Source organism: Oxyura jamaicensis, chromosome 6 (assembly GCF_011077185.1).
Source record: "Oxyura jamaicensis isolate SHBP4307 breed ruddy duck chromosome 6, BPBGC_Ojam_1.0, whole genome shotgun sequence".
In the NCBI taxonomy this organism is placed as follows: domain Eukaryota; kingdom Metazoa; phylum Chordata; class Aves; order Anseriformes; family Anatidae; genus Oxyura; species Oxyura jamaicensis.
The window spans coordinates 22,245,413-22,257,749 of NC_048898.1; the positions used below are offsets into that span (position 1 = coordinate 22,245,413).

General features: G+C 47.4%; 1 protein-coding gene across 1 annotated transcript in view; it reads left to right on the plus strand.

The window, feature by feature from the left end:
- The first annotated feature begins 1,140 nt into the window (after positions 1-1,140).
- Positions 1,141-12,337, plus strand: part of FBXW4 (F-box and WD repeat domain containing 4) — a 58,494-nt gene continuing 47,297 nt past the window's right edge. The window contains exons 1-2 of the mRNA XM_035330184.1: positions 1,141-1,510; positions 12,150-12,245. Of these exons, the coding sequence (XP_035186075.1) occupies positions 1,245-1,510; positions 12,150-12,245 (362 nt within the window). The 5' untranslated portion in view covers positions 1,141-1,244. The remainder of the gene's footprint in view (positions 1,511-12,149; positions 12,246-12,337) is intronic.

Below are 12,337 nucleotides of genomic sequence, written 5' to 3' on the forward strand. Positions count from 1 at the left end.
TGGACCAGACAGTTCCTCAGCTGGCAGTGTTGAACCTCTCAAATACAAGGCCTCCAGAGTTGCTGATTTAGCCATCTGAATATTTGAGTGCTTGAGATTACGCAGACAAGATGACCTTCTGGAAGCAGATGCACTAACGGTCTAAAAGGCCTGTCTGCTATGGTAACCTCATTATATGCTGAAATTTATTTTCCTGCTCCACTATGCAAAAGGAGATGTAGGCTGTGGTGGGTAAGCGATACCTGTACAAAGCATTCTAGGTAGATGATTTACTTTTCATAACTTACCTATTTTTAAATTCTGAGGCAGAAGTTTCCCCAAGCATTTCAGGCTTCCATAGAGTGGAAAATACTGTAAGAAAGAATAGCACAACACTATACTCATATTTTCCTGCTCCACTGTTTGTGGAAGGCTACTTTGCCATTTTGGACCAGGATCCTTCTGTGTTGTCAGTACTCCAGGCTCCTGTGGATGGCAATAATGACTCAGTTATTAAGAAGGTTTTTTTTTTTTTTTTGGTTGTGTGCATGTATGCATGCACATACACGTGTGAAGTGAGAGCACTTTTTCAGCCCTTGCTCTGTGAAGGGGGAACGGATGGCAGTGCAGGGTCTGAGCAAAAAGCCAGCCTTAAATTCTCTGCGGCAAGGCCCCTTCTCACATGCGGAAGACCCTTTCTTTTAAGTGGCCCGGGAATCTGGTAGTTGAGAACAGCAGTGCAACACCAGATGACCCCTGCTGTCATCTCGTGGGTGACAGGAACTCCTGACCCTGCTCGAGGATAATTAATGAGCAGCAATCACCTTGCTGTTCACCTTCCTTCGCCGGGGTGCTAGCCCAGCCAGGACTGCTCCAGGTGGTGGAGCAGATGCTCTGGTTACCTGGGATCACCGTTCCCTCCATTAATTATTCACGTTATAAGACAGTACATAGATAAAGTGACGTTATTAATAGCAGCTATGAAGAACACCAACACGGAGGAGGGGGGGCAGTTTCGTGGTGGACGGTCCACGGGGGAGTCCCAGTGGCCCCCATGAAGGAACTAACTCGCTACCGAGGGTGGGCTCGGCGTGTCCCCGTGTCCCCCCCCGGCCGCCACCGCCTCCTCCCCCGGAGGGGGGCAGTGACAGGCAGCGGCTTCTGCCCCATGTGACTGGGGAGCGGCTGCCCCCGTCCATGGCTTGGCCTCCCCCGGGCAGCAGCAGCTCCGGCTCCCGGGGAGGAGGGGCAGGAGCTGCTGCTCCATGGGGAGGAAGGGCAGCCCCCGATCCCCCCAGGCGGAGGGGGGATCCCGGGCCGCCTCCCCCCCCTCCTCCCCCCCCCTTTCCCCGCTCTGGGCCTTACCCGAGGAGCTGCTGCTCCTCATCTGCTCCTACCTGGACGTGCAGGCCTTGGGACGCCTGGGCCAGGTCTGCCGCCGCCTACGCTTCCTCAGCAGCCGCGATCTCCTCTGGAGGCGCATAGCCCGCGGCTGCCTCAACTCCGGCTTCACCCAGCTCGGCACCGACCTGTAAGCGCGGCCTCCGCGGCCGAAGGGCGAGGGGGAGGCGGCGGCGGCGGCTGGGAAAGGCCGGGGATGCTGCGGCCTAGCCGGTTGCTAAGGGGCGCTCTGCGCTCCTGGCGTAGTCGCTAAGGGGGGCTCCCCGCTGCCGTCAGGGGGCGGAGGGAAGGGGGGGGGCTATTCTCGAAGCGCGGCTGCGCCGTCCTCGCTCTGCGCCCTAGAGGGGCGGCGAGGGCAGGGGAAGGGCCGCGGCGCAGGGGCCGCCGTGGGGCCGCCCCCGGGAGGGGAGGGACCGCGCGTGGCGGGCCCGGGGCTGCTCCAGGATGTGGGATCTGGCCCGGGCTGTGCCCAGCAGGGTCGGGGAGAGTGGGGAGAAGCTTTCGGTGCCCGGCAGAAAGCGGGAGAGCTTGGTGGGGGCTTCCCCAGCCCCCTCGGCGCCAGGCCAGGAGGGAGCAGCCCTGAAATGTTGGGTCTGGAGATGCTCTCCTGACAAGCTCCGTCCCCCAAACTCCCCATAAGCACGACACATAGGGGGGAGGCCTGGGGACTTCAAGCCAGGGGAGGTGGGAGCATGGAGAAACTGGAGGAGCTGCTGTGTGCCAGCCCTCCCTCACAGCTGCCGAGTGGCACCTTCGGTCTTGCATGCAACTACCAGGGGAGGTAAAACACCATGGGAGGCTTAGGTTGGACATCAGGAGACGTTTCTTCTCAGAAAAAGTGGTCAGGCATTGGACTGGGATGCCCAGGGAGGCGGTGGAGTCACCATCCCTGGGAGTATTTAAGGAGAGGTTGGACGTGGTGCTTAGGGACATGTTTCAGTGGGTGACATTGGTAGGAGTATGGTTGGAACAAGTGATCTTGGAAGTCTGTTCCAACCTTAATGATTCTGTGATTCTACCAAAGCCTCAAAGACGCCGCAGAAAAGTGGTTGTAAGGGAGCAAGACCTGGCCTAGCATCTGATAGAAAGCCTGCTGAATGAGCCTCAACACATTATTAGGTGTACGAGCCTTCGTGGCAGGGGTCCTGTGACCAGGAACACACGTTCCTTCAAGCCTCCTGCTCCCAGAGCAGCTCTGCTGATATTGCTCGTGATGGCTGTCACAGAGGAAGTGGCTGTGGGACTCTGTAGCTTCTGGGGTTTAAAGTTTTGTGGACAGGTTTACTGTTGTTTTGTTGTTTTTAAAATCAACTGCACATCTTCAAATTAGGTGTGAGACCTGTTGGCTTCACTGTGCATGACACCAGCATCTTTCCAGATGGAAGTGTTTTGGGCTTTTGGCCTCGGCAGTCCTTAGTAAAAATCCGAAGGCTGCATTTCTTCTCTCAAGTTTTAGTAGTGTACGAAATGCCAGTTGGAGGCAGCCACACAACAACACAACAGGCTTTCCTTGGTGCTTGGAGGATCCTGAGAGGCAGCTCGTGTTCTTTGGGTCTATGAATCGCTTCCTGTGTTTCCCTATAGCTGCCAGCTCAGAGCCCAGGATCTTGTTTGTCATCCAGTGACACAGTATTTTTTGCCCTAAACACTGGTAACATGAATCATAGCAGAAGGGATGTTTGAGGCCTATTCTGCTGTCTCATGGTGTTATCTCATCAACAGCACAGACTTGGGGAAACAGCTATGGCCCCTGCTGTAAGTAGAGGCTCGGTGGTGCTGACAATCCCTGTGTTGGGTTTTCAGGCCAGGACTTAAACCCACTCAATATTTGTAGGATGGCAGCTGTAGCCAGTGGACATTACAAGCACAGACTGGGCTTCAAAAAGCGAACCACAGTTCCCAAGGAAGTAAGCAGGAATAAGGGCTAGAGAATGGCTGTGCGTTGGACTCTCTCTGCTGTGATATATGATTTTGTCTCCCGAGGAAATGAAGTTCTGTATTTTTCATTAAGAATAAGGTGATACTATGTTGTTTCGGTTGGGGGAGGGATCAGGTGTACAGCAGAGCAGGTGCAGCATATGTAAGGACCACCACTTCCCCTGCAGAGGAATGCAGCTCTATAAACAGCTACAGAAAAGGTTTGCTAGGTCAGAGGGTCTAAGTGAAGGGAAGGGTACTTGAGTGTCACAAGCTCTCAGGGATTTCAGTGCTGTTAGATTTGCTATGAACAGGATCTTTTTTTTTTTTTTTTTTTAGTAATTCTAGGATGTGCTTTTGCACTGAATCCTATTTTCAAGTTTTCTTTAAACAACTTTAGCACAGAGTGCTGCTTTTAGCATTGGTCAGCACTGCCCTGGTCCTAGGGAGTTCAATCTTTGGTAATGCACCAAGCGGCCCTACAAGTCAGTCATATAAGAACCTTGAGATATTCTAGAGAAATAATCCTTTAATTACTTTTAACTTCACAGAAGTCTCACACAGTCTTGGTTTGTTGTACAGTTATAAAATTTGTACCTAGCAGAAGAAGAGTTTAATAGTTGGTGTGGCAGCTTGAGGGTTTAAATAGCCATGTCTCTTCCATACCCCCTGCTCCTCATGCATGTCTCCCAGACCAAGAGGAATCTCCAAGATTGCTCTTCTTGCAGCTGAGGGAGTGAGATTTGAGGAGAGAGGTTATATTTTATTCAACTAACCAATACAAGCTAGGGAGGGGGTCTGGCTAAGCTGGGCATACAGCCTTTCTTCCTGATAGTAATTCCAGGTAGGAAACTGGTAGGTTTCTCGTTGAAGGTTAAATTTGAGCTGAGTAGGTGTTTAAGCTAGAATATCACTGGATAAATGGAAAGGTAATGAAGGTGACGGGTAGCTGCGCCTTCTTGATAACTGCCTTCTTAATCATACAGAGTAAATCTTGAGTTCGTCAAGCTTGGCTGTGACTTGCTTGAAAGCAGGAGCTTCTGTTGCACATTCTGGGTAACACACTGCATTAGGTAGAAGATGTTTTTTACTGTCAAGAGGTATTTGTTCAATACTGTCTGAAACTGAGAAAGCAAAGGCTGGAGCCGTTTTATGGTAAATGTACTTAATGAAATAACATGCATGGTTCTAACATTAGATCTTAAACTGATGGTCCCTGGGAGGCTGGCATAAGTTAAGAACTAGTCTGGGGAGTATTTACTGTTTAAAACAAAAAAAACATCTTGGAACGAGTTTGATCATTTCTGCTGTTAAATGTTTTTTGATAAGCCATCTGTTAATGCTTGCTAAACAGAGATAAATTTGAGCCTGGAGTGTAAGATAGCTGTGAAACTTACCCCCCTCCCCCACTTGCCCATTTTTTAAAAGGGTGATTAACTTGAAAATGACACCATTTCTTTAAAACGTTGTTTCTGTTAGGTATATCTTCAGATAATTGTAACAAGAAGATCAGAGGGAAAGGGGCTTTAGCTTGTATGTGAAACAACTGGTTTTGTGCAGTCAGCTTGCCAAAATAGGGAACAGAGAAAAGTTTTAAGAAACTGTTTGCGAAACCCTTGCTCTAGAGGAGCACGGGAAAGAGCAATTGTAGTACCTAAAACAATTTGATTTAACTTTTAAAATTATCTACTTCCCATCTTGGCTATCCACCTTTAAAAACCGCCAGATATTTTTATCTCAGGACATATGTTTAAATAATGCTCAGTTGATTGGCCGATGTTGTCAAAGGAAGATAGGAACTTTATCCTAGCTGCGAGCTGTTACGCAGAAAGGCATATCCACAGCACTGACAGTCTCTCATATTTGCCCTTTCTGGTAGATTCAGCTGATGAGGAGCTGTGTGTGTAAGTGAAGTATTTAAGGTGTTGTTTCGATCATGCGCTTTGCACACAGCAAACTTTTTTCTTCTTTGCTATGTTTCCATACACTTCATTCCTTGGCAGGGGGAATCACAAGGTTTGCGTTGGTGTGAGTTCGTGTATGTTAGGGCTAGCAAGGCCTGACTTGGAAAGGTCCTTAAGCACATTCTTGGTATTCAGAACGCACTTTTTCTTCTTTGAATCATGAGTGAGTAAATGCTTAATAGAATATTGTGTCTCTGGTTGGAAATGTACAGTGGTTTTAGGTATTTGTGGTTCTTGGCACCTGTCCTGCATGCATCTGTGTCAAGCTACCTTTTGTTACGTGTTGTCATCTTAACGTTATGTATAGACCCGTCCTGCAATAAGACCTTGTCATGAGGCTGGTAAAAAGATAGTCCCCACGCTACGAGTTTCGCTTCATTCAGTCACAGGGACTGCTCAAGCAAGAGCTGAGACCCCTCTTCATGACGTAAGGTGAGCGTTTTTGTTCCAAAAATGCATGGCAGCATATCACAGAAAAACACGGCTTAATAATTCTTTTTGCAGCTAAGCTGTAGCTAAGCAGTAGCGCAAAGCCTCCGGGGTTTCTGGTGAGTATAGTGATATTACAGTTGTGTCTGGTAGCCTGCGTCTGTTTTGCCAGCTGTTGTATGGGCCCAGCAAGAGCAGTCCCTGCCCTGTGAAAAGCTCGCTGCCCAAATAGGCAGGGTAAAAAAAGGGCTGGGAAGCGGAGGCAGCGAGATGTGAACCAGGCTGCCCTCTGTGCAGCAGGTCAGTGTCAGAGCCAGGAATAGAAGAGGGCGCTTTGAGCCCGCAGCCAGGGCCTGCCCGCTGGACCACCTCGGACTGGAGAAATCGGAGAGGCAGAGAGGCTCGTCGCAAGGTGGTTCTTTATTTAAAGCGTGGACAAAAGGAATAAAGTTGCAGCTGGGCTAAACTTATTTCCTCTTTGCTACAACGGAATTTTAGAGGGCAAGTTAAAAGTTGCAACCTAAATAGCTTGACGGCGTCCTCTTTGTAAGGTATTAATAGCTGTTGTCAAAATATAGAAATGTTCCACTGTGTGTTTTCTCTCTCCCTGTCTCCCATCCAGCCTTGCCCACGAGGATCACGCTATATTCTCCAGTCCAGAAATACAGATTCATGTGAATTTATCATCGCTGAGTATTTAAGAAAGAGTGCAAGCATTTCTGTGAGTTAATAAAAGCAGTGTTTTCTCCAGATCTTGGAAAAATATATACACCTGCAGGAGCAGGAAATGGCCAATCTATGCAAGTCAAATCCAAACGCAAAGTGCAGCAATCATAGGAGACCTCTGCCTTCGGTACTGGGAGGGGAGGGAGTGTGAAGCAGCCTGTAAAGCTGCTTCAGTTTCCTTCATCTTTTAAAACGTGTTTTGCCAAAGTTTCATTACTTGAGGTCAGAAATGAAGGAGGCAGTGAACTGGTGCAGACGATGCAGAGGGGAATCCTCTGGGGAGGATATTGCAATAACAGAAAAGCCTGGAAGAGGGCACACAGCTATTGCTTTGTGCTGGAGAAGTCAGTGGGTTTTAGAAACTCCTGTTAGCTTCCTATTCTGTCTTAAACTGTTAGTTCTAGGCAGTTCAGGTCTGCCAGCATGGCTCCACGATATCGAAACAGCTTCTTTACCCAGGAATGGGAAATTTGTAAGAGTTCTTACTGGCCTGCCTGCCCTCCCCTTTCAGTCTCTGTGAGTTCAGAGCAGCAGAAGAATTTTATCTAGTTCAGGGCTTAAGAAATGTATGCTGTGCCTGTTGCTATTATTCCTGTAACCTGCATAAGTGAAATAGCTACGTGGTATTTCACTCTGTCCAAATCTTACCCTGACACTCTGCTCTTTCAGATCAGAACATACATGACAACTACTGAGCAGCTGCAGGTTTGTTCACGTCTTCCTGGGCTATTCATTTGCATTTATTTTTTAATGAAGCCTGGTTTTCAGCTCCAAAAAGTCTAAATAGCTCCTTGACAGATGCAAAATCCTGTGTGGAATTTCTGTCCAAGTTCCCATTGCGAGGTGGGGGATCGTCATAAGGGAGGTGCTATCTGATGGCAGAGTGGTATGGCTCAGGCTTGGTGATGTTTCTGTTGTTGGCTTTGTTTGTTTGTTTTTGGAAGCATGTCTTTGCTGTGTGTACAGAAATTCACCTGCAGTCCTGGGTCTGATGAGAAGTCTCCAGCTTCTTCATGCAGGTGGATCGCTCAAAAGAGGTGGGGCAGGAAACCTGCAGTCCCTGGTAGGGTCTGGCTGAGGGAGCTTAGAGGCATCGGAGGAGGCAACGAGCAGCAAGAGAAGTCTGCGGATCTCTCTTCATCTCAGAGGTATTTGAACCCGTGTCACATAGGAAGGGGGAGAGCACAGAAGACAGACTGAGCCCGGCGGTAAGCTAAAGAAGGGTCATGCGCTAAAGGAATTCAGGTGGAATTTTTGCACTGGAAGAGCTATTTTGCAAGCAAGTCGACTTCTTGAGGACAGCAACAGGAGCTCCTGACATAAATAGCTTTTCCCTCTTGGCTGTCTGTTGGTGGCCCGTGACTTGCAAATGCACCGAGACCCTGCCACTCAACAGGTGTGTCCCGATTACACAAATAAGAGCAGTTGGTCCCTGTGTTAGCCATCTCTGCCACAGGGCCAAGGTTGAAAGCCGGGCTTAGCCACCGTGACCTATTTGTTCCTCTGTATGACCCTTCGAGGCAGGCTAGAGGCAGGCTGGTGACAGCTTTTATGCAGGCAGCAGATTTTGTCCTCAGAAGAGATTCGCTCTCAGTGGGTCTCTGCAGACCTGCATTTCCATACGGGCTCTTTCGGCACTTAAAGTGCAGCAAAACGCAGAGCACTTCGGCGGGTTAGGATGCCCCATGCAGCTGGGAAAATAGACGGTATGACACGGTGGTGTTACCTCCTGTAACACGGTCTATGTTGTTGCAGGCACCGTTGTTTTGGCACATGCTGAAACTGTAGAAGGCCAGTAGGAATCTCCCTGGGATGCAGTAAAACAGAAGCTCCTGCTATTGCAGGAATACTGTTTCTAGTGGCAAAGGAGTTTGCACGGGGAAGGGATCATTGAAGGCAACGACGCTGGAGGTGAAGCTTTGGGAGGAGATGTGCTTAATCTCTGGCTGAGTAATTCCTTCTTCTGCTGCTTTTTTTGGAGGCCAGGCCAGCAACTGTCATGGTGGCTGAGGTCGCCTGGGTCAGCGGTGCTGTGGGGGGATAGTCCCAGTCCCTCACTTCAGCAGCTGGGAAGTGGGCTCCAGGCGGAATATTAAATTTCTTCTGGTAACTCTGCCAAGAAAGAGAGGAAATCCATAATTTGAGCAAAATACTTTAACCTCTTTTTGGAAGGGAGGGTGAGGTAGGAAGGGGGAAATGAAAATTCCTTTATAGTAGGTTGGTTGGGATGATTTTTATCCTGGAACATTCTCCCAGGCTGTGACAAATGTTCAGCTTCCCTTTCTTAGTGAAACAAAGTCTTTGCAAAGCGAACCTCCACCAGGATTGCATGCAATTGGAAGCGTGTGTTAGCTCAGGTCGTGTTTTGTACCACACGGTTTGGGATCCTGATAGAATGCTTTTTGGATTAATTAGCTAATAAAAAAAAGGTAGTGTCATGCCACTTTATAGGCTCTTAATAATTGTGACCGCTTAGCAAAGGTGGTAAAATGATGGACTCTGGTCTTTGTGTGGGTTTTAAGAGCATTTTACTTGAATTTCACTGAATTTTCACATACAGTGTTCACCAGTTCTTGTACTGTTTGTTTCCTGTCATCCTTGTAGGGTGCTGGGTGCTTCAGTTGCGTACTGATGCAGCTCTGTGTTGTTTCTAGTAAAAATTATAGTCCTTCCTCAGTGGGTCAGCCTCTGTAGTCTTGAGATTCACTGCTTCGTGGTTTCTTCGAGAACCTGAATGCCAAGAGCTTGATTTCACAGGGAACTTAAGAATTTTAAGCCCATGGTTTAGTGTTTTGGTGGATTGCATGCTAAGAAAGGTGAAGGTATTCATTGGCTGTGGATAGTGGTCCCTGCATAGCATCTTCCATAGGATGTATCTCTGTGAGGTGGGTTAGTCTCCCGAATTTTTGAATGTTTAATCCAGTTGCTGACGTGGGAGGTACTTGGTTAAGTCAAGCACTCAGTGTGGATGTATAATGACTCTTGATGATGTTTCTCAAGTCATCACGGAGCAATTTTTCAATTTACACGTATAGAAAGTGAGCTGATCATTACTGAAGCAAAACAGTCTTATAGGGGAGAAAAGGATCTTTTTTTTTATCAAATGATTAAGTTTATATGGTGATGCCTTATTTAGCTTTCTAAGATCTGAGAATTACTCTAGTGCATTGCAGTGTTGCTCATCACCCTCGCTGATGTATTTTGGGAGTTGAACTGGAGAGCGCTGTTGAGGAAGCAAATCAAATTATATGTCAGCACTTGATTCCATCATTGGCCTTGATTTAACTTCCTTCTGGGTATAAGGGATAAAACGTCTCTGACCAACACTGAAAATCTTTGCAGGTCGTTCTCTGCTGCCGTGGGATTGGCAAAGGAATCAGTCCAACTTCTGTATCCCCCTTCTCATGGCCTCCTTATGTCCCGTCCCATCTCTTGCTTCTGTTTTGAATAAATGGAATTTCTGTAAACTAAAGGGTAGATGCTTCTAAGACAAGTTTAAATTATCTACATCCAGAATTGTTATATGGAGGAGGCTGGATGAATTTTTACGTCTACTAACAGTAAAACAAACACCCCCCTCGCCCTAAAAACCAACAAGGGTTTGTGCATTGAGCTCCGGGTTCCTACTAGGTAGTAGATCCCTAGTAGGGCCACTTTTCTAGCTGGGCCTCAATTAGGAAAGTGGTCAGCTTTATAAGATGAAAGCTTTGTTTTTGACCTTGGATTCACCTTTTTTTGGAGCCATGGAAATTGCATCTAGTCTCAGTAAAGTTTGTGCGCTGAGCTCAGGATATCTGTTTGGACCAGTACGTGTTGGGGGGGTTGTGGCATGAGTGCATTTTCCATCACTGTGCAAGTTGGTGACTTAAAATCTGTACGTGGGGAGAACTTAACTGGGGGTTGAGTGTGGGGAGAGGAGTTTTGGAGAAATGAATGGAATTGGATGTAGGCGGGGAGCCTAAACTCTGTCTGGGAGAGTAATAAGCCATGAGGAGGCTGCTGGACCCGACCTGACTTTTCAGTGCTGTGCATTCCTCATCTCAGACGCTATCTGGCTCCACAGACTCCTGCAAGTGCATTTAAATGTAATTCCTCTTCTTGCAGCCTAGGCTAACTCCAGAGATTTAAATTTATTATTATTTTTTAAAGGGTTAGGAGAAATAAAGAGCCTGTTGCTTCCTAAATTCACTTTTATTTGGTGTGACGCTACTGATGATAAACTTGGAGTTACGCAGGTTTCTAGGGGACGGAAAGCTTTTCTGTGTGTGGTTTCTGTTTTTGTTTAAAATGGGTCACATGCCCAGGAATGCAGTCAAATTATAATGGTGACTAAGTGCCGGAAAGCATAGAAAAGGGGAGGGAAGGGTGAATAGAAAAAAAAAAAAAAAAGCCTGAGGCTATGGAAGGAAGGCTGGGAAAATGAGAATCTGGCCAGGCCCCAGGGCCAGGTTAGAGATTCCTACACCCATTAACAACCACAGGAGATGTTTATTTACAGGGAGCTGCTCTTTGTTTTAAAAATGACAGTACCCAAAAATCGGACTTTTAAGAAGTGTGTTAGGGGCATGGTGGTGATGGGAGAAGGGTCCTGGCTGGGCACCAGTCCCCATCTATTGGTGATCTGAGGATCTTCCTTTCATCCCATGTGGTTGGGAACATTTGCAGTTGGGAAGTACCTGAAAAGGGAAACAACTCTTGTTGTAATCCTCAAAGTGGTTCACAACGCCAAGTTACGAAGGATAATGTTGAGTTTCTTGTTTATACTTTTCTGGTCCCTTCCAACTAAGCAGCTCCACCAAGGATATTGAATAATTAAGCTTACAATATGAGAAAGGTAGGTATTAAAGCTGTAAAGCTGCTTTTTTTTTTTAAAAAAAATCTTTAATCATCTCAGGATCATGAAAGAAAACAGATGTTGAACAGCTGCTTGAACTGGGTAAATTCTTGTAGACACTAAAGAGACCTGGATCGCAGGGCTCTGTGGTACGTACCTTTTGTCACTTTTGGAGCTCTGTTGATCTTGGCTTGTCCCAGTAACTTTGATTTGTACCCCAGTGACTGGGTATGAGCTACAGTCTCTCCTTTAGTAACTTAAGTAACTTTGACTAGAATTAGAGAACTTCCAGCGATGTGGTGGAGTTCTCTGTGTTTTGGTGAGCAACAAAAGCTGGTCCATCTTCACTGGGGCATGTGTGCGTTGGGTGGTTGTACAGATGAACAAATTTTATTTGTAGTCTGAACCTATCTTGATTTCTAATTACTGGATCTGGTTATGTGATTGTCAGGCAAGTGAGGAACAGGAGCAGTTCCTTTACTACTCTTCTGGCTTCTAGTTTCAGTATTCTCCTGACTGGTGTTTCCTCCATCTGTTCTTGTGTGTTGTTGCCCTTAGCCTAACTGGCTTTTTTTAGTCTCTGGAAGAGTCTCTGTGTTGTCTTGATTACATTTTGCCGGAACCTGTGCTGCTGTCTGTATACCTCTGATCAGATCTAATGCTTGTACAATAGTGGTAATCAGGGATGGCTTGCTTTGTCGATGAACGCCCACTCTGCTCAGGGCTCCTTTCTTGTCAGCTCTCACAAGCTACAGCGAGCCCTGGCACCATCAGTGTTTGCCGGTTCATCATTTTTGGAGCCAGAGTGAGAACGTACCTGTAACCTGGCTTGGTTGCATTTGTTCTCCGTGTAGCATCAGTCGTGGTTGCTAATCTCATCTCTCTCCCTTTGTCTGCAGAGCGGCTGGCATCCCAGTGAAGGAAAGGGTGAAGGTCTCTCGCAACTGGAGGCATGGACGCTGCCGGAGGGAGACGGTCCTGAAATGGAAACGAAAGCAAGTGGCTCCTTCCTCTTTTCCTGTTTTTTTTCAGCTGCTGAGGGGCCTTGGGTTTGCTTCTGTGCTCAGAAATGAGATGTTCCGTGCTC